At 37.7% G+C, this 21,176-nt stretch overlaps 1 protein-coding gene across 4 annotated transcripts in view; it reads left to right on the top strand.

Annotated features, from left to right (window-relative positions):
* Positions 1 to 21,176, top strand: part of Scaper (S-phase cyclin A associated protein in the ER) — a 345,780-nt gene that overhangs the window by 46,959 nt on the left and 277,645 nt on the right. For all 4 annotated transcript variants that reach the window (XM_029543011.1, XM_021206319.2, XM_029543010.1 and 1 more), the window contains 3 exons: positions 861 to 977; positions 9,507 to 9,664; positions 16,129 to 16,388. In XM_029543011.1, coding sequence (XP_029398871.1) covers positions 861 to 977; positions 9,507 to 9,664; positions 16,129 to 16,388 — 535 coding nt within the window. The remainder of the gene's footprint in view (positions 1 to 860; positions 978 to 9,506; positions 9,665 to 16,128; positions 16,389 to 21,176) is intronic.

Here is a 21,176-nt window from a genome sequence, read left to right as displayed (position 1 = left end):
TCTCTCAATAATCAGATTTGTATGGTTTGGTTTTGGTGTTTTTAGTGAGGGGTTAAAAGATGTAATGACTGTATTACATGGAAAGTAAGCTATAGAGAGACTGGCTGGAATGAGGGGCTTTGAATACAGGTTGTTGCTTTAAAATGTTTTCATAGGATATATATCCTGTCAGCTGATTGTGGGACAGAGAATAAAGGAGAAGGTCATTTAATCCACATAGCTTCTCCAGTAAAGAACAATGGTGTCTTTGTGTTTCTACTCTATGGTGATTAAGAGGTAGAGAAGGAAATTTCATGTATTCTTATGTGCTCTTCTTTTAACCCTCACTATTTCCTTTGTTTTGATTTTTTTTCCATAAACCTAGTTATCTGGAAAATCAGACAGATTAACCTGAATTAGTAGTATTGTTTTAATTTACCTTTTTGGGCATATGGAGAAGCTTGTAGATTGAACAGGTTTTTCTCAGTTGGGTATGGTGATGCTGTTTTAATTTCAGTACTCAAGTGGTAGAAGCAGGAGGATCTTTTGAGTGCCAGGCCAACTTGATCTACATAGCAAGTTCCTGGCCAGCCAGACCTGCATAATGTATCCTGTTGCAAACAAGCAGTGTGTCTCATGTCTTCTGTAACCTCATAATCTTTTTGAGGGAAATCGTGGCAGTTGTTTCTTTGTGTGGAAAATTCTGTACCATAAACCATCAAAGATTGCTTGCTTGTTAGTGTGATACCCTTCTGGTAGGCAAGATTGCATGCAGAAGTTAGGATTTGACCATATTTTTACTCATTAACAATCAAAAGCAAAGATTAGTTTGTTTCTCCTTCTTCTGTTAAAGTCATCTACTATATGTTCTAAATTGTCAGACCAACCTCACTGGCATGGGAAGTAAAGAAGATGTCTCCAGGACGTCATGTGATTCAAAGCCCATCAACAGATAGAATGAATGTAACATCAACTGCAAGAAGAAGCTTAAACTTTGGGTGAGAAGAAAATGGTCATAATGTTATAAAACTAGTATTTCAAGAGAAAAATATTCATAGGTGTCAACTTTATATATGAAAAACCATCTATCATTTCTGGGAAGTACTCACCAATTTCTACTCAGAACACAACACACACATGCACAAACACAAAGGAACAGTTGACTGTACTCAATTCTAAATGGAACATCTGTATCAGTGTCTTCTACCATCAAGGCTCAGGATCTATCACAGAAGAGAGGGCAGAGAAGACTCTAAGAGAATTCGGAAGAATGCTGTAAATTCTTCCCTCCAGGACATGACAGTGCTATTGCATCCATGAATGCATAGCTGTTGTGGTTACCTACACAAGACCTGAAGAAGATCAAGCCAGCTAAATTCCAGCATGGGATTTTTTTAAATTTAATTTTTTTCTGAATTATTATTGTGTTATTTAGTTGAGAATTTCATGCAGCAAATTTTAATAAAATTCTTTCCCTTCCCTCAGTTCTTCCTAGATTCTCCCTCCCCCACCATATAGCTTCTTAAAACCAAAACAAACAGAAAAACCACACACATACACACTCACACACACTCACACAAACAAACAAAAAAAAAACCCTACAACATAGGAGTCAATTTATGTTGGCCAATTACTCCTAAGATTAAGTCTTGCCCTGCAGTATGGTTAATATACCTAGTAACACTGCACTAAAGGAAAACTTTTTTCCCTTTCTCAGAAGTTGATCAGTTGAAAATAATTTCTTGCCTAGAGGTGGTAGTTTGTGCCCACTTCACTCTGTCATGTTGGGATTTTGTCTGGCTTGAACTTGTACAGTTCATGTTGTCACCGTCTGTGAGTTTATATATGCATCTGTCCTGTTGTGTTAGAAAGTGCTGTTTCCTTGAAGTTACCTGATAGCTCAGGCTCTTACAACTGTCCACCTCCTTTTCTGCATAGATGTCTGAGCTTTTGAGGGCAGGGGTTTAGTGAAGTCATCCTATTTAGGGTTGATGACACCAGAGTCACTCTGCACATTGTCTAGATGTGGACCTCTATATTACTTACCATCTCCTTCAAGAAGCAGCCTTTCTAATGAGGGTTGAGTGGTGCACTGATGTGATTGTACCTGTGTGTCATTAGGAGTCACCTTACTGTGTTCATTGGGTACCCTCCCCAAGGTGAGTTAAAGACCCTTTTCCTGAACATACTACATATTTATGCCACTGAACATGGAGAAATGAAACTGAGGCTCAACTTGAAGCTTTACTCTAATGACTAGCATTCATAGTGCTAGAACTAGCTGTGCTGCCAATACATGAAAACAATGCTTCTCAACCTTCCTAATGCTATAGTCATTTAATAAAGTTCTTCATTTTGTGGGGATCCCCAAACATAAAATTATTTTTGCTACTTCAGAACTAATTTTGCTACAGTTATGAATCATATCTCTTGTGTTTTCTGATGGTCTGAGCTACCGCTGTGAAATGGTTATTCGACTCCTAAAGGAGTTGCCACCTACAGGTTGAGAACCGCAGTTGCTCTAGGCTATATCATATTGACAGCAGAAGTTAACTCAGAACATCTCCGTTCATATTTCTTTGAAGTTGTTGATGCTTGCTCTTATAGCTCATATTTCCTTTAGAGTCTTCCTTATAATTTGTTTTAAATTTCAGTTAGAATATTGTTCAATTCAAGACCATCTGTGTAGTTCTTTTATATGTTTATTTCTTCTTACTGATATTCTTTACATGGTACTATATTTTTAAAAAGTAAATTTATTCTCATATTACATCCCAACTGCAGTTTCCCTTCCCCTCCCTCTTCTCTTCCTATCTCTCTCAGCAACACCTCACCTACCCCATCCACTTGCCATTTCTTTTTAGAAAAGAGCAGACCTCTTATGGATATCAACCAAACATGGCATATCAAGTTGCAATAGGAGTAGGTACTTCACCTCATATTAAAGCTGTTCAGGGAAACCTGGTTTGAGGAAACAGGTCCCAAATGCAGGCAGAGTCAGAGACAGCCCTTGTTCCCACTATTAGGAGACCGGGTTACACAACTGTAACATATGCAGAGGGCGTAGGTCAGACCCTTGCAGGCTCCTTGGTTGCCAGGTCAGTTTTTGTAAGGTCCTATGAGTCTAGGTTTGTTGATTCTGTAGGTTTTCTTGTCTCCTTGACACTTCTGCCTCCTACATTCCTTCCTCTGTTTCTGCATGATTCACTGAGTTCTTCTTAATGTTTGGCTGTGGGTCTGTACATCTGTTTCCATCACTTGCTGAATGGAGCCTCTCCGTGATCATGCCAAGCTCTTGACTATGAGTATAGCAGAATATTATTAGGAATCACTTCATTTACTATTTTTGGTTTTGGCTGGCATGATTGGTTCTATCTTAGGTCTCTAGAGCATCCAGCCTCTTGTTTCTGGTTGTCCAGGCAGTGTCAAGGGTGGGCTCCCTCATGTGACATAGGTCTCAAGCTGGACCAGTCATTGGTTGGCCATACACAAAATTTGTGTGCCACCTTTACCCCAGCTCATCTTACTGGCAGGACAAACTGTAGTTTGAACGTTTTGTGGTGGGGTTGTTGTCCCAATCTCTTGCCTGTATATAGGAGATGACCAGTTCAGGCTCCGTATTCCCCGTTACTAGGAGTCTTAGCTTGCATCACCCTAATAGAGTCCTGGGAATTTTCATTGGAAATTTCTGCATTGCCCTGAATTGCTCCCCATTCCAATTCCAATTGACTCTCCCTGTACTCTCTCCCTTTATCCTTCCTCAACCGGATCCTTCCTGTTTCTGTCCCTACCTGCTCCCAGTCCACCCACAATATCTATTCTATTTCCCCTTCCCTGGGAGACTTGTGCATTCCCCCTTGAGCCTCCTCTTTACTTAGCCTCTCTGAGTCTGTAGATAGTAGCATGATTATCCTTTACTTTATAATTAATATCCAATAATTATACATTTACAAGTGAGAATATACAATGTTTGTCTTTCTGGGTCTGGGTTACCTCACTCAGGATGATTTTTTTTCAGTTACATCTATTTGTTTGCAAATTTCATGATATTACTGTTTTTTAACAGCTGGATAATACTCCGTTGTGTAAATGAACCACTTTTTTTAAAAAATTTTTTTATCCACTCCTCAGTTGAGGGACATCTGGGTTGTTTCTAGTTTCTGGTTATTATGAATAAAGAAGCTGCCATGAACATACTGAGTTTTGAGGTAGAATGGAACATCTTTTGTGTATGTGCCCAGGTGTTTATAGCTGGGTTTTGAGGTAGATCAATTCCCAATTTTTTGAGAAACCACCATATTGATTTTCAATGTGGTTGTACAAGATTGCATTCACACCAGCAATGGAATTGTCTTCCCCTTGTTCCATGTCTTCTTAAGCATGAATTGTCGTTCAGTTTTTTATCTTAGCCACTTTGACAGGTTTAAGATGGACTCATTTTGATTTGCCTTTCCCTGATTGCTAAGGATATTAAACATTTCAAGTGCTTCATGGCTATTTAAGATTCCTCTGTTTAGGTCCGTACCTCATTTTTTAATTTGATTATTTGATTTGTTGATGTATAGTTTCTTAAGTTCTTTATACATTTTGGAAATTGTCCCTCTGTCACATGTGAGGTTGGTAAAGATTTTTTCCCATTCTGTGGGGTGTTGTTTTATCCTGTTGTTAGTGTCTGCCTTATAGAAGCTTTTCAGATTCATGAAGTCCCATTTATTGTTGATCTTAGTGTCTGTGCTGTTGGTGTTCTGTTCAGGAATTTATTTCTTGTACTGATGCATTCAAGACTATTCCCCATTTTGTCTTCTATCAGGTTGAGTTTTGTGCAGAATGATGGATATGAATATGGATCTATTTACATTCTTGCACATGCTGACATCTAGTTAGACCAGCACCATTTGTTGAAGATTTTTTCCCATTGTATACTTTTGGCTTCTTTGTCAAAAATCAGGTTTCCAGATGTATATGGATTCATGTCTGGGTCTTTGATTTGATTCTATGAATCAGTATTTCTGTTTTTATGCCAATATCATGAGTTTTTTATTACTACAGTTCTGAAGTAGAGCTTGAATTAAGGGGTGGTGATACCTCTGGAAATTCTTTATTGTATAAGACTGCTTATACAATAAAGAATTTAACTATTCTGGGGTTTTTTCCCATATCAAGTTGATTATTGGTTTTTTTTCAAGGTTTATAAAGAATTGTGTCAGAATTTTGATGGGAATTGCATTGAATCTGTACATTGCTTTTGGTAATATGACCTTTTTTGCTGTTAATCCTACTAATCTACATGAGCTTGGGAGATCTTTCCATTTTCTGATATCTTATTCAATTTCTTTCTTCAAAGTTCTTGTCATAAAGGTCTTTCACTTGCTGGGTTAGAGTTACCCCAAGATACTTTATATTATTTGTGGTTTTTGTGAAGGGTATTGCTTCTCTAATTTTTTTCTCATCCTATTTAATGTTTGTATATATGAGGACTACTAGGTTGTTTTTGGAGTTAATCTTATATCTCACCACTTCACTGAAGCTGTACAGCTATAGGAGTTCCCTGGTAGAATTTTTGGGGTTACTTATGTATACTATCATATATCATCTGAAAAATAGCAATCTTTGACTCCTTGTTTTCCAATTTGTATACCCTTGATCTCCTTCAATTGTCTTATTGCTTCATCTAGAACTTAATGTACTATATTATTAGATATGGGGAGTGTGGACAGTTGGTCTTGTATCTGATTTTAGTGGAATTGCTTTGAGTTTCCAATACTTTTATCATGAAGGGATGTTGAATTCTGTCAAGGCCTTTTCCAGTATGTAATGGGATGATTTTTTTTTTTAGTTTGTTTATATGGTATATTACATTGACAGATTTCCATATGTTGAACCATTTCTGCATCTCTCGAATGAGCCCTACTTGATCATGATGGCTGCTATTTTTTTGCATCAATGTTTATGAAGGAAAGTGGTCTGCATTCTTTTTATTTGTTGAGTCTTTCCATGGTTTAGCTGTTAGGATTACTTTGACCTCATAAAAAGAATATGACAATGTTTATTCTTTTTCTATTTTATGAAAAATTTGAGAAGTATTGGTATTAGCTCTTCTTTGAATGTCTGGTAGAATTCTGTGCTAAAACCTTCTGGCCCTGGGCTTTTTTGGTTGGGAGACTTTTAATGACTGCTTATATTTTCTTAGAGGGTCATAGGTCTATTTAAATTGTTTTGCTGATCTTGATTTAACTTTAGTAAGTGGTATCTATTAAGAAAATTGTCCATTTCTTTTAGATTTTCCTGTTTTCTGGAGTACAGGCTTTTGGAGTATGATTAATGAATCTTTGGATTTCCTTGGTATCTCTTATGTTCCCATTTTCATTTCTGACTTTCTTTATTTGAATATTCTGTGTCTTTTTAGTTTCGATAGTGATTTGTCTCTTATTGATTTTTCTCAAAGAACTCTTTGTTCCATTGATTCTTTGTATTGTTATTTTTATTTCTATTTTATTGATTTCAGCCCCAAGTTTGATTATTTCCTGCCATCTACTTCTCTTAGATGTTTTTGCTTCTTTTTGTATCAGGGCTTTCATGTGTGTTGTTAAGTTGCTAATATGAGATCTCACTGATTTCTTTGTGAAGCAACTTAGTGCTATGAACTTTAATCTTAGCACAGCTTTCATTGTATACCACAGTTTGGGTATGTTGTGCCTTCATTATCATTGAATTCTAGGAAGTCTCTAATTTCATTATTTCTGCCTTGACCCCATCGTCATACAATAGAGAGTTGTTCAGTTTCCATGAGTTTGTAGGTTTTCTGTTGTTATTGAAATCCCACTTTAGCTTGTGGTGATCTGTTAAGATACAGGGACTATTTCAATTTTCCTGTATCTCTTGAAACTTGTTTTGTGAACAAGTATGTAGTCAGTCTTTAAGCCTTTTAATGTGTGCTATTTAATGAAAAGTTGGCCAGTGCTTGCTTTGTCAGTTCTCTTTCCTCTATTACCCAATTTTCCTTTTTCCCCTTAAAGATTATTGCTTTATTTGTTTGTGTATGTGGACATGTCTGTATCAGTAAATGCACAGTGCTCATGGAAGCTAGGAGAGAGCATTATATTCGTAGGAGCTGGAGTTAAAGGCACTTGTGAGCTTCACAGTGTGAGTGCTAGAATCTGAACTCTGGTCCTCATGACTGAACAGTAAGTGCTCTTAACCACTGAATCATCTCTGGTCCCCAAACCTTACCTTTCTTAACAATTGCCTTATTTGTTACATCCACCATTGCACAATTAACAGCTTTTTACCTATTATTACCCTGAGTATGTTTGTAATATTATTTGTTTTCAGAGCATTACAATGTTTTTAAGGCAGGAGTCACACTGTATACGATAGAGTGACTTTAGGCTGATAATTCTTCTTTAGCTTCCCAAGTGCTGATGATATACATCACCATGCTTTATATTTTTTCATGTGTATATGGATATATGAAAGTGTTCATTTTTGTGAAGGATCCTTGTACTGGCTAGTTTTGTGTCAACTTGACACAGCTGGAGTTATCACAGAGAAAAGAACTTCAGTTGGAGAAATGCCTCCACGAGATCCAGCAGTAAGGCATTTTCTCAATTAGTGATCAAGGGGGGAGTGCCCCTTGTGGGTTGTGCTATCTCTGTGCTGGTGGTCTTGGGTTCTGTAAGAGAGCAGGCTGAGCAAGCCAGTGGAGGCAAGCCAGTAAAGAACATCCCTCCATGGCCTCTGCATCAGCTCCTGCTTTCTGACCGGCTTGAGTTCCTTCCAGTCCTGCATCCTTTGGTGATCAACAGCAATGTGGAAAATGTAAGCCAAATAAGCCCTTTCCTCCCCAACTTGCTTCTTGGTCATGATGTTTGTTTTGGAATAGAAACCCTGACTAAGACAACCCTCATACTTGCATGATGAACACTTTACCAACTGAGATCTCTCCTCAGCATAATAAGTTGAAATGTCCGTTTGCTGTGAGCTTTTATCATCTTTGAGGCAAGATCTTTGATATATTTGCATATCTTAAGCATCCTAACACTGTAGCTGGCCTTTAGTGACAGCTGATTCTTGTTCAGTTGAATTAGATTTTTGCTTTTAATTTTTTTGTGTGTGAAGTTTCTAGATAGTGTTTTCTTTGGTGAGTGTTTAATGGTTAAAGCAGTATAAAATACTTAGACCTTAGGCAGGTGGGAAAAGGTAAATAAACAGAGAACCAAATACATTCTCCCAAACAAGGGCGATTTAACAAGGTAACTTTTTCTTTACTGCAGTTCATTAGTCTGTTTTCTAAAACTACTTTAATGCAAATTTCTTTTAGTTTTGGAGACTTTGCATGCATGCATTAGTTACTTTTTCTTGTGGCTGTTAGCAAATACCTGGCAAAAGCAACTTAAGGGAACTTTCAAGGATTTGCTTTGGCTTATTGTTGGGTGAGACATAGTTTATCATGGCTGGGAATGTGAAATGTCTGATCACATTGTGTCTTCAGTCAGACAGGATGAATGCTAATATATGTTTGCTTTCTCCTTTTTCTTCAGTCTGAGATCCAAACCTGTGCAGTGGTGCTGGTCTTATTTGGGTTGGTCTTTTTAGAAAGAGTATCTCAAAATCACTTGCCATTTTGATGCTATTTAAAAAGCATTATATTTGTTAGTCCTATCTAGAAACTCCCTCATAGACATACCCAGAGGGTTGTCTACTAGGTGATTCTAGACCTTGTCAAGTTGACAGTATTAACCATGGTAGTGACTACATGGATAAAATTCTCACCCTTTTCTCCCTGTGATCCTATTCATTATCGTTGTATAATCTATTGCTTCCTTTTCCTCCAGATGTGGTTCATAGGCTGCCTTTAGTACCTACCCACATCTTATTCTACTTGGATTGTGCTTACTAATGGTAATGTTAGTTATAAAGTTTGGTTTTGTTTATTATTCTAACTCAAATTTTCAATATAAAATAAATCATTTAATATGAATACAGCAGAGTCACTTTTTTCTGGAAAAAAAAAATGGGAGTCTTTAAAGCCATTGACCCAGGGAACAGGAAAGGTGGGAAGGAAAGTAGATCATGTCTCCTTGCCTATAATAAGTTATTTTTGCCTACACCACAGAAAAGGAAGTCAGAAGTTACCCTAACCCCAGCCAGCCAGCAGAAAGAACTGTTTCCATGTCAGTGCACTAAAATTCAGGACCTAATTTCGGTTGCAGAAGGAGTGCATGGACAGATTTGGACCAGAATAGGAGAAGAAGAATGTCACTGTTAGATTGTACTTGAACCCAAGAAAAAAACTCAGTCTTTTAGTAGTCTCACAGCCTTGGTGTCTCTTCAGACCTAAGGAGTCTGTAATGCTTAGAAGAAGGAACAGTTTTAGTAGTGACTGAGTCAAGGATGATATGCATTGTTACTTAGAAAAATTAGTAATAGCAAGAAAAGATTTAGGTTATACTTACATATAATGGTATATTTTTCACATTAATTACTTTGATATTTACTTTATCACATGTGTTTCCCTTTCTCAATAGGAGTTTACCTGGTGCAGTAACTGCCCCAGGTCTGGCTCCCACAGGTGTCAGTTGGGCTGACAAGGTAAAGGCTCATCATACTGGTTCTGCTACTTCTGAGGCGACACCTGCTCAATCCTGTGCACCAATGGCAATGCAAAAGACTTCCCGGAAAAATGGCAAGTGATTTTGAGTTACTCTTTTTAAAATTTTTACTTATTCATATTTTAGCTGCCTATAGTTAGAAAGGGATGTTTATACATCTTAAAACTTGGCCCTGCTGGGCAGTGGGGGCACACACCTTTAATTCCAGCATTTGGGAGGCAGAGGCAGGTAGATCTCTGTGAGTCTGAGACCAGCTTGATCTACAGAATGAGTTCCAGGATAACCAGGGCTACATGGAGAAACCCTGTCTCGAAAACCAAACCAATCAAACAAACAACCCCAAACTTGCCCTTATTTTATGTCAAATTGATCTCTATTAGTTAAAACTATAAAAGGTAGGCTTGCAATGTAATAATTCATTGGGAGTGTGCTTCCTAGCAAATAGGATATCCTGAGTTGACTCCTAGACATTACTTTTTTGGTACTATGGATATATTTCATTTTATTTTTCTATCTTGATGTCAGTCATGTTGGCTCATTTTAAATATTATTCCATCCATTTATCCAATGTACTGTACTAATTTTTTTTTTGTACAAGTAAACTTGTTGAAAATTAGTAGTAGGCAAGAGTTCTGTACTATTCTCTTTTTTGTTGCTATAGCATAATATCAGGATATGTGCTTTTCTATACTTTTCAACATTTGAGGTCTCAAAAGAGGATTATGTTTCTCAGACCCAGTTACCACTAGAAAAAATAAAACTGCACAGAGAACCAAAGATTTAATTAATTAATCACTCATGGCAATCTCAGGATGTGAGCCTCTTGTCCAGACTTTTTTATGATTATAATGTGCTGAAAGTGAAAAATTTATGATGATGATAATATTAAGAAATTGAAAATTAGGTAGGCGTGTTAGCAATGCACCCTAGGGGAATAAGATAGGATCATGAGTTTGAGGCTAGTTTGATCTAGATAGCTGGTTCAGGCTAGCCTGAGTCATGTCATAAAACGTTGTCTCACCAACAACAATGGAAAACATTTAAGAAATAAATTAACTCTGAACACAACAAAAATATCCAGACTAACAAAGAGAGACAAGAAAGGAAAGATATGAAGAGAAGAATGTGAAGCGATATACATGAAATCTACAGAAAGTGTGCAGGGATATTACAAAGCCACTTTAGAAGAAATCATATAAATTTCCCAAACTGCTAAAAGAAATCAGGTCCTATGTTTAAGAAAGCCTCTGAGTCCCAAGCAGGAAAAATACAAAATAAATTTTATCTGAATACAGTATATTAAAAATACTGAAAATTTAAGAAATAGAAAATCTTTACAAGTAGTTAGAGAAAATAAATACCCAAAGGGAATGAAAATAACGTTGAGTAGATGATACAAGAGGAACTGTGAATACTAAGTACAGTGGAGCAATATGTTCAGAATGCTGGAGGACAGAGCTTAAAAATATGTACAGAACCAAGGTCATAAACAGCAGATCTGTGCTTAGAGCACAGTTCTCTGCAGAGAACTTTTGCAATGGAAAGAAAATCACCCCTGATGGACACCTAGGCCTGCAGGGAGTCGTGGGGAGCCTCAGAAGGAATAAAAACATGGACAATTCAAAGAGTGTGCCCAACATAAAAGTCTGCTTTCTCACAGACATGTATTTATGTTTGGGTGCACATTAGGATTTGAATCAGCTGTAAAGTAAGAGGCTTTCAGCATCTGCTAGTCATCCCTGTCTTCTTCCTATTGGGTCTTTCCCCATGCCTCACAAATATTTTGTAAGAGCTGTACCTGAAAAAAAAAAACAAAAAAACCAAAAAACCCAAACCAACCAAACAAGCAAACACCTCAAACACTGGAAGTGTAAGCACTTTCTTTTCTTTTTTTGTTTGTTTGTTTGTTTGGTTTGGTTTGGTTTGGTTTTGGTTTTGGTTTTTATTTATTTATTTTTTTACACTCCAGATTTTATTCCCCCCCCACACAGTCTACCCTCTGACTGTTCTTTTTATTATTAGTAGATATTTTCTTTATTTACATTTCAAATGTTATCCCCTTTCCTACTTTCCCCTCTGAAAACTCCCTATCCGCAATCCCCCTCGCCCTGCTCCTCAACCCACCCACTCCCCTTCCTGGTCCTGGCATTCCCCTATATTAGGGCATAGAGCCTTCGCAGGACCAAGGGCCTCTCCTCCCATTGATGACCGACTAGGCCATCCTCTGCTACAAATATAGCTAGAGCCACAAATTCCACCATGTGTTTTCTTTGATTGGTGGTATATTTCCAAGGACCTCTGAGGGTATGAGTTAGTTAGTATTGATGTTCCTTCTATGGGGCTTCAGTCCCCTCCAGTTCCCTGGGTATTTCTCTGGCTCCTTCATTGGGGACCTTGTGCTCCATCCAATGAATGACTATGAGCATCCAATTCTGTATTTGTTTATGGGATGGATTCCCAGGTGGGGCAGTCTCTGGATGGTTCTTCCTTCAGGCTCTGCTGTGAACTTTGACTCTGTAACTCCTTCCATGGGTATTTTGTTCCCCATTTTAAGAAAGAACGAAGTATCCACACTTTGGTCTTCCTTCTTCTTGAGTTTCATGTGTTTTGCAAATTGTATCTTGGGTATTCTGAGCTTTTGGGCTATTGTCCACTTATCAGTGAGTGCATATCATGTGTGTTCTTTTGTGATTGGGTTACCTCACTCAGGATGATGCACTTTCTTTAAAATAGGTTTTAGTAAGTTTAACTCTCTGACCTTTAGCTGTTCTTATCATGCTTTCCTAATTCATAGAGCTGGTACTTCTTTGTGTGGTTGATTTCAATCCATATGTGAATATGCATTAATCCAGTTAGCACAGTAACTGTCTATTCAATCATTAACCATTTGTGTGCTTGGGAAGTTACCACTCCACTTCCTGAGAGAATCAGACCTATTTTAATGTCTGACTGCTTCAGGTGTGAAGCTGACAAACAGCTCTTGGCAAATCAAGAGTTTGCCTCCAAGTCAGCCTGTTGTTTTAAATCATTATCTACCATTTAGGGATGCTTTATTTCAGCTATAAGGACCACTATACCTGAAGCTATGACTCCTATTTCAGAAGGCCCTGCACTAACCATTGCTACTTCAGACAACTTACATCAGCTTCAGCTATCACTAGCTTTGGTGACCTTTTCTCCCGTAACAATTCACACTAAGGCCTGGGTGGGAGAATAAACTGTCCTTTCTTTCAAAAGAAGCCCCCTGAGTTGTTATAATTGAAAGCCTATGTTTGGACCTTATGCAGGACTTGAGATTGGTGTGGAACTTGGATCAGTATTGTGAATGGTTCAAAAATATAGTCATACATTTATATCCCAGTCCCTCCAGGCTGTATATAACCAGAGGGCCAAGCTGTAATATGAGGAGGAGATAGTGGCAGTGGTTGTCATGTTGATAACAGCCACAACAGTAACAAGTGGTAGTGGTTGTAGCCAAACAATGAGAAGGCTGCTGTAGAGTTCTAGGGCTGAATAGCAGGCAACCTGATGATCTGAATTCAGTTCCTTGGTACTTTAGTGGAAGGAGAGCAATGACTCCTGACACTTGTTCTCTGACTAATAAAACAAATATGAAAGCAATAGGGGGAGCCCACAATCATACAATCAACCTCTGGCTTGCGCACTCACACACACACACACACAGAGAGAGAGAGAGAGAGAGAGAGAGAGAGAGAGAGAGAGAGAGAGAGAGACGGTGGCAGGTGGAGAGGGAGAGAGAATCATAGATTTTTCTTTTCTGTCTTGCAGGATGATAGAGAAGAGGCAGAGTACTGTGTTCCTAATCCTAACAGAGTTTGGTTTGAGATTGTATAAAGTCTATTAATCCTTTCGAGATTTCCAGGGAAGCCCACCCCGAGTGTTCAGAAAGCCCACTACATCCCTGAATTCCAGTTTTTGTTTCCAAGAATTGTATGGTTACTTCAATTTCTGCTTAGCTTGTTAACATGCCAGCTGCTTCTTTCTGCTGCTTTTTTGGAGTCTTGCCTTGTATACAAAAAGCTGAGTAGTTGTCAGCACCCCGGGGAAGATTGAATGCAGATTTTTTTTGGAGGGGCTTATTTGTCTGTAGTATCCCCCACTTTCTTTAAGGCGCTGTCTCTGGACTCTAGTGCCGGGCAGGAATGCTGACTTTGCTAGAACACTGTTCCTTATACTCTCAATGTCAAGTGTCTTCAGTCAGAATGCTCTTATGAACATGCGTCTGATGCTACCATTCCCTTCCCTCAGGAACTGTAGATTTTCAAGACATGCTTCTGCTGCTTGCTTTCCAGCACCTTTAAACAGTTCCTTTATATATTTTGTCTAGTTTTTATGGCTGTTTTTGGCAAGAAAAAGGCCAATTTTCATTCAAGTTATTTTTTTATGGCCTGAATTATTAAGTCTAAATATGTATACATGCATACATGGAATATTTACTCAAAACATGCTGAGTTGTTAGAAAGTCTTGTGACATTTCAGGTGATTGAAATCATTTGGGAGATAGGGGGGTCAGAGTGCTGCTGGTGAGATGACTCAGTGTGTAAAGAACTTGCCATCAAGTCTGATGACCTAAGTTCAGTACCTGGGACAAATCCACATGGTAGGAAGAACCAACTCTTGAAAATTACTGTGATCTTCCTATGAGTACATCCTCCATAAAATAGAGATAAGGCATATTTTACCAACCACATGGAATTAAGTTAGAAAAAAATACAAAAATATACCTGAAAATGTTGGGACTTCATAAGGTACATCTGGATGGTGTCAGGAAGGACATCTCAGTCAAAATTTGAAAAATGAATTAAATGAAGGTGAACATTTAAGAATTATGGAAATGAAGAAGGAAAATTAAAATATCCTTCTTTTGAAGTTACAAAAGAAAAGTTAAAGTCCAAGGAAAGAAAAATAGATAGCTATACATTTAAGAGGTACTTTTCAAATAGATGAATAAAATGACTAGTCTAGTAATGTGGATGAAGGAATAGAAGAGATAAAGGTGTGTGTCAGGGAAAAGCTAGGAAATAATATAAAGTGCCAGCATTGACAAGGTAGTAATAGACTAGGAAGGTCGCATTATACCTAACAATTAGAAAATCAGGAGAAATTTAAAAAAAATTTTAAAATACAACTTCAAATTTACATAATAAGAGTTAGGAGAAGCTTGAAGGGACTTTATAATTATTTTGAAAAAATACAAATCTGAAATATCTTTTCCCAAAAAGATTTTACATCAGGATGGCTATACCTATGAGTTTTTCTAAACTTGTAAAAATAAAAATATCAAGTCTATGGAAATTTATCCTAAAGTTAAAAAGGTCATATTTTATGTTAGCATAGTCTTAACATCAAGACCTAATATGGAAATTATAGGAAGGTTGTGTCTTAAACACTGATGTAAATATTCTAACCAAGCATTAATGCATTAAATGCTGTTATAAGTACATTGGTGTATCACAACTAATTAGGATATTTTAATTATTCTTCAAATAGTGACTATATTGAGTTGCATTTAATGCAACTTTACAAATGATATTTGTAATATTGAAAAATTTATATGTATAAGATTGTGAAAGGAGATGTAAATTTTAGGTTTTTTCTACTTTTGTTCTAATATTCTGTTTTGAGTGGCTCAGACAGTTTAACACATGATTTGTTGTCCTTAAACAATCATTATTATGGGAATATTTTATCAATATAGTTTTCAGTGGAGGTTCAGTGAAGATGTAATTTGTCTGTAGCCTTTTATTTTTTTGTTTCCAAGAGACCTTAGTATAGTTTTTATTTTGAAATACCCATTTTTACTTGCTTCAATTTTTAAATTATATGATAGTGTTTGTGTTGGCTGTCTTGGCTAATGGATTAGGTCCAACTTTTTGGTAGTGCTTTTCTTTTAGAGTGATTAATCATCATGGTTTTAAGAAGTGGCTGAATTAACTAGAAACTGAAATCTTTTGTTAAACTTGTAATTTTACAGTTCAATTTTTTTCTCCTTGTGTGGCTCTTACTCATTTTATGTTTTTTTTTGTTTAATTTGCATTATATTTAAGTATAAACAAGATATACTTAAAAACATGTAGTATGTTTTGATAAAATTAAGCATGACTAAATATTGAGTATAGAATTGATATGACTTACAGCATTGTTCCTTTTGCTGGGTATACTAATACTACTGAAGATGTTTTCTGTTAAGAAACAGACTAAATAATTACAGTGCAATAATGTCTAAAATTTGCCTTAAAGTATTTTAGGAGTCGGCAGTGGTGGCGCACACCTCTAATCCCAGCACTTGGGAGGCTGAGGCAGGCGGATTTCTGAGTTTGAGGCCAGCCTGGTATGCAGAGTGAGTTTCAGGACAGCCAGAAACCTTGTCTCAAAAAAACAAAAACATATATATGGAAAAACAATAGGGAAAGAGAAGTTAATGAAATTAAATTGGAAAACATTTCTTTTTATAGGTTCTCTTAATATTTTTATCATCTAAAGAAATTTTGATTTAATTCTTCCCTTAATTGCATAGAACGGAAAGATGCTGAGGGATGGGAGACTGTTCAGAGAGGTCGGCCAGTGCGTTCCCGATCGACAGCAGTGATGCCTAAAGTTTCACTAGTGACAGAAACCTTAAGGTCAAAGGATGACAGTGATAAGAAAAACATATGCCTTTTACCTGAAGAAAGCATACAGAAAGGAAAACTTGAAGACAGATGTTCTACTGTTGAATCACTATCCAAAGACTCATTATTACATTCTTCTGACCATCCTCTTTCTGAGAGAACTCAGGTAATGCATTTTGAAAATCCTTACTACTGTGTTTAGACATGTCTGTGTGTACTAGACTGACTAATCCTCTCCACTTCAGCCTTTGTTCCTATAATTTGAGATCTTAAGAAAAGTTTCAGACTAGATTGAAAGATTCTACTTAGATTCACATATTAATGTTTATTACATTTTTTTTACTCTGCCTGTATGTATGTCTATACTATGCTAAACACTGGAGAGTAATGTGCCAACCTGAAAGCCATTTACTTTTATACCATAGCATGTATCTTCTAGAAACAGATAGATTCTTTTATGTTATGTTATAAAGTGAATATAACATTTCTACAATATCTAATATATAGTCAATATTTAAATTTTTCTTATTGTACCACCTTTTTAGTATTATATTAAATATTTAAAGGATTTAAAAATTGTTTTTAAAGATTATACTTATTATTAGCATGTGTTGTGGTATACTTGAAGAGGTCAGAGTTGGTTGTCTCCTACTATTATGGTTTGGGGTTTTGAACTCGGGTCATCAGGCTTGGCATTTTACCCACTGAGCCATCTTGCCTTTGTTCATAATTAAAATATGGAGCCTTACTATGTAGCCAGGGCTGGCCTGTAACGTAACTATCCTCTTGCTTAAGCCTTTCAAAGATGGACATTACAGTTATGTCCTACCATGCCTGACTGCTTTTGTTGTTTGCTTTTTAATTTTGATATAGTTTTGCTGTGTAACCCAAGATGGCCTCAAACTCATGATATCTCTTTTCAGCTTTTAGAGTTCTGGGACTGCAAGAATGTTACTAAGCATGGCCCTGCTGATCGTCTTCATAGATTGTTTTTTGATTTAGAATTGTATCTACAATCTGATAGTAGTGTTTTTCATTAGGGACAATTCCTCATCTGTCTTATGCTTTCATCCTTGATTGTCTGGAAGAACTCATTGAAGCTTTGGTTTTGTTTTGCTTTGCTTCATAAACAGTGTTCTTTGTTTTTTCATTCTTGTAGCTCAGTTTGTTGTATCCCTTTGTGACAGAAATAAAGTGATTATACTTAATGTCCCAATGATGGTAATTTGACAAGGGCTTATTAATCAGCTCAGATGGTGTTCTTTTGTTTCAATTGGGGTTTAGTATCATTAGAAAATGACATTGATTTTTAGCTAGTATCATCCCCATTGAGTCCTAGGAGCTTCTTGCTTTCCTGGCCTCTCGGACTTTCTGGTGGCTACACATCCGCTATTGCTACATACCTTTGTTCAATTCCCTGACCCTCTATACATCTCCTGTCTCCATCCACATCTCACCTGATCCTGCCCCACCTTTCCCTCCCTCCTCCTCTCTTCCTCTCAAGTTCCTCCCACCCTCTACCTCCTGTGATTATTTTTTTACCCATTCTAAGTAGGACTGAAACATCTACACTTTGGTCTTCCTTCTAGAGAATCTGTAGAGACCATATGGAGAGGGTAGCCATGGCCCCCTTTGAGGGATGGGGCCACCCATTCTTCTAAAAAATTTTAACCCAGAATTGTTCCTGTCAAAAAGAAATGCAGGGACAAAGTGTGGAGCAAAGACTGAAGGAAAGGTCATGCAGAGACTGCCCCACCTGGGGATTCATCCTATATGCAACCACAAAACCCAATTACTATTGATGATGCCAAGAAGTGCTTGATGACAGGAGCCTGATATAGTTGTCTCCTGAGAGGCTCTGCCAGAACCTGACCAATACAGATGTGGATGCTTGAGCCAACCCTCAGATTGAGCACAGGGACCCCAATGGAGGAGTTAGGGGAAGGACTAAAGGAGCTGAAGGGGTTTACAGCCCCATAGGAAGAACAATATCAACCAATCTGACCCCACCCCCCAGAGCTCCTAAGGACTAAACAACCAACCAAAGAATACACATGGAGAGATCCATGGCTCCAGCTGCATATGTAGCACAGGATGGCCTTATCTGGCACCAATGAGAGGGGAGGCCCTTGGTCCTGTGAAGGTTTGATGCCCCAGTGTAGAGGAATGCTAGGGGGTGAGGTGGGAGTGAGTGAGTGGATAGAGAAGCACCCTCATAGAATCAGGGGTGGGGTGGGGAGGGGAACAGGGTAGGGGGTTTGCAGAGGGGAAACCAGGAAGGGGGATAACATTTGAAATGTAAATAAATAAAATAACCAATAAAGAATTTTTTAAAAAGGCAAGAAAGTTAAAGAAAATGACATTGAGATATTGTTTTGCCTTAATACCAACAACTGGCAATGCTAAGTATATTTTTTGAAGTTAAGGTTCCCGGTATTTTTTCACTTTGACTTATGAACTCATATGCTTTTTAGATAAATTTATATATATTTAATATAAAATTTCTCATTCATTTGGCATAATTGTTAGATAAAATCATCAATAACATTTTTTGTTATCGAAGAGTGCATCTAAATGAAGTCATTTACAAAATAGTTGTAATATTTTCCATTTAGAATGATATTTACCGTTTAAATTAATCTTTATCTCTAAGCTATCTTCTCCATTGGAAATATTTCTTAACTTCCTGGTCTTGCTTTTTCCTTTTTCTTTTTACTTTTTTGGTATTGGTGAATGAACCTAAGTGTTACACACATGCCAGGCAAGTGCTCTACCACTAAGCTACATTTTGTTTTTAACATTTTTCTTTTGAGATAGGGTGTTTCTGAGAGGTTCAGGTGGGCTTTGACTTCACTTTGTAGCCCAGGCTGATTTTGAACTTGTGATTCTCTTCTCAACCTTCTCAGTACCTGAAGCCATAGGTCTGCACTGCCAGGCCTGTCCATGACAAGAATCTAATATTACATTATTCTCTACTGTTTGTGTTTCTGTCTTTGTGAGATTGCAAACTTCTTTGAGGTGATACTTTATATATTCTTCTAATTTGAGACAATATGTAAGAGCCCTAGACATGTATAAAATAGTGTGTGTCTATGTCTGAATGTGTATAAATATTATTAATCATTTTATTCATTCACATTTCAAATGATATCCCCCTTCCCAGTTAACCCTCTACAAATAATCCACCATGCCCCCCTCTCCCCCCTCCTCTTTGCCTGTATGAAGGTGCTCCTCCACCCACTCACCCACTCCTGCCTCACCGCTCTAGCATCCTCCTGTACTGGGGCATCAAGCCTCCACAGGACCAAGGGCCTCCCCTCCCATTGATGTTAGATAAGGCTATCCTCTGCTACATTTTTACATGGTTCAACTTTTGGTTAGTGATTTAGTCTCTGGGAGGTCTGGCTGATCCAATTAGTTGATATTGTTCTTCATATGGAGTTGCAATCCCCATCAGTTCCTTCAGTCCTTCCCCTAGTTCTTCCATTGTGGTCCCTGGGCTCAGTCCAATGGTTGGCTGCAAGTATCTGCATCTGTATTGGTCAGATGCTGGTAGAACCTCTCGGGAAACTGCCATACCAGGCTCCTGTGTCACTTCATAGTCTTGGTGGGCCTGGAACTTTCTGTGTGGACTAGGCTACCCTGGAACTCCCAGAGGTCCATTTGACTTTGTCTCCTCTGAATGCTGAGATCACAGGTGTGCAGCACCATGCCCAGCTCTCTCTGCTTTAGGATAGGCTCTAACACTGTATGACCTGTGGTCCTCCAGCTCTTTCTGCCCCTACTCTCCAGTGCTGGGATTCTAAGTACTTAGCACCACACCTGGGAACAAGTCACTTTTTAATCTTACCAGTCATATGAAGTTTTCATGATATGTCTTACTTAAAACTATAATCTGGTTCTAAAATTAATGATTTTTTTTGTATTGAAATAAATATATTTGAATTTTGAGGTTTAAAGAGCATTCCATACAAAGGATTTTTGAGTAATTAAAATATTTGCTGTAATGTTTGCTCCAGTCTGATGGAAGTCAAAGTGGTAATAGTATTTCATATTCTTCACTGTCACGCTAAAAATGGAATTAGGGGGTATATAAATTTTCTCAACTTATTTTATGGTTTAGCTTTGATACTTTTTGATAAATGATACTGAGTTTTTAATAAACAGTGAGCTGTTTATTAGCATCAGTAATACTAATGTAAATATTGTCAAGAAGATTGGAAACCACAATGACTGACAGGTTAATAATATTGATGGCACTGTAAATAGTGTGATCCAATTTAAATGATGTTTATGTTAAAATCAACACTTTGGATGCTAAGCAATTTAAATGATGTTTATGTTAAAATCAACACTTTGGATGCTAAGTTCTGACCAATAGTAGGCTTTATAGAGTAGTTTGTGAGACTTGGCAGAGTTTAATATTTTTAATTTAAATTAATTTCCATTCCCCACCCCCCATCCACCTTCCAACTGCTCCACATCCCACACCTCCTCCTTCCCCGCCCCCCATCTGTATGTGGTTGCCTGTACCCCCACCTCACCTGACCTCTAAACTCCTTGAGGCTTCCAGTCTCTTGAGGATTAGGTGCATCATCTCTGAATGAACACAGACCCAGAAATCCTCTACTGTATATGTGTTGGGGGCCTCATATCAGCTGGTGTATGCTGTCTTTTTGGTGGTCTATAGTTTGAGAGATCTAGGGAGTCCAGATTAATTGAGACTTCTGGTCCTCCTACAGGATCACTCATCTCAGCTTCTTTCAGCCTTGCCTAATACAACAACAGGGGTCAGCTGCTTCTGTCCATTGGTCGGGTGCAAATAACAGCATCAGACTCTTTCAACTCCTTATTGGGTCTTTCAGAGGGCTGTCATGATAGGTCCCTTTTTGTGAGCACTCTATAGCCTCTGCAATAGTGTCAGGCCTTGGGACCTCCCCTTGAGCTGGATCCC

This window comes from Mus pahari, chromosome 10 (genome assembly GCF_900095145.1).
Source record: "Mus pahari chromosome 10, PAHARI_EIJ_v1.1, whole genome shotgun sequence".
Taxonomy (NCBI): domain Eukaryota; kingdom Metazoa; phylum Chordata; class Mammalia; order Rodentia; family Muridae; genus Mus; species Mus pahari.
Note: the sequence above shows the minus strand (reverse complement) of the source record. Positions and strands in the feature narration are given on the sequence as shown.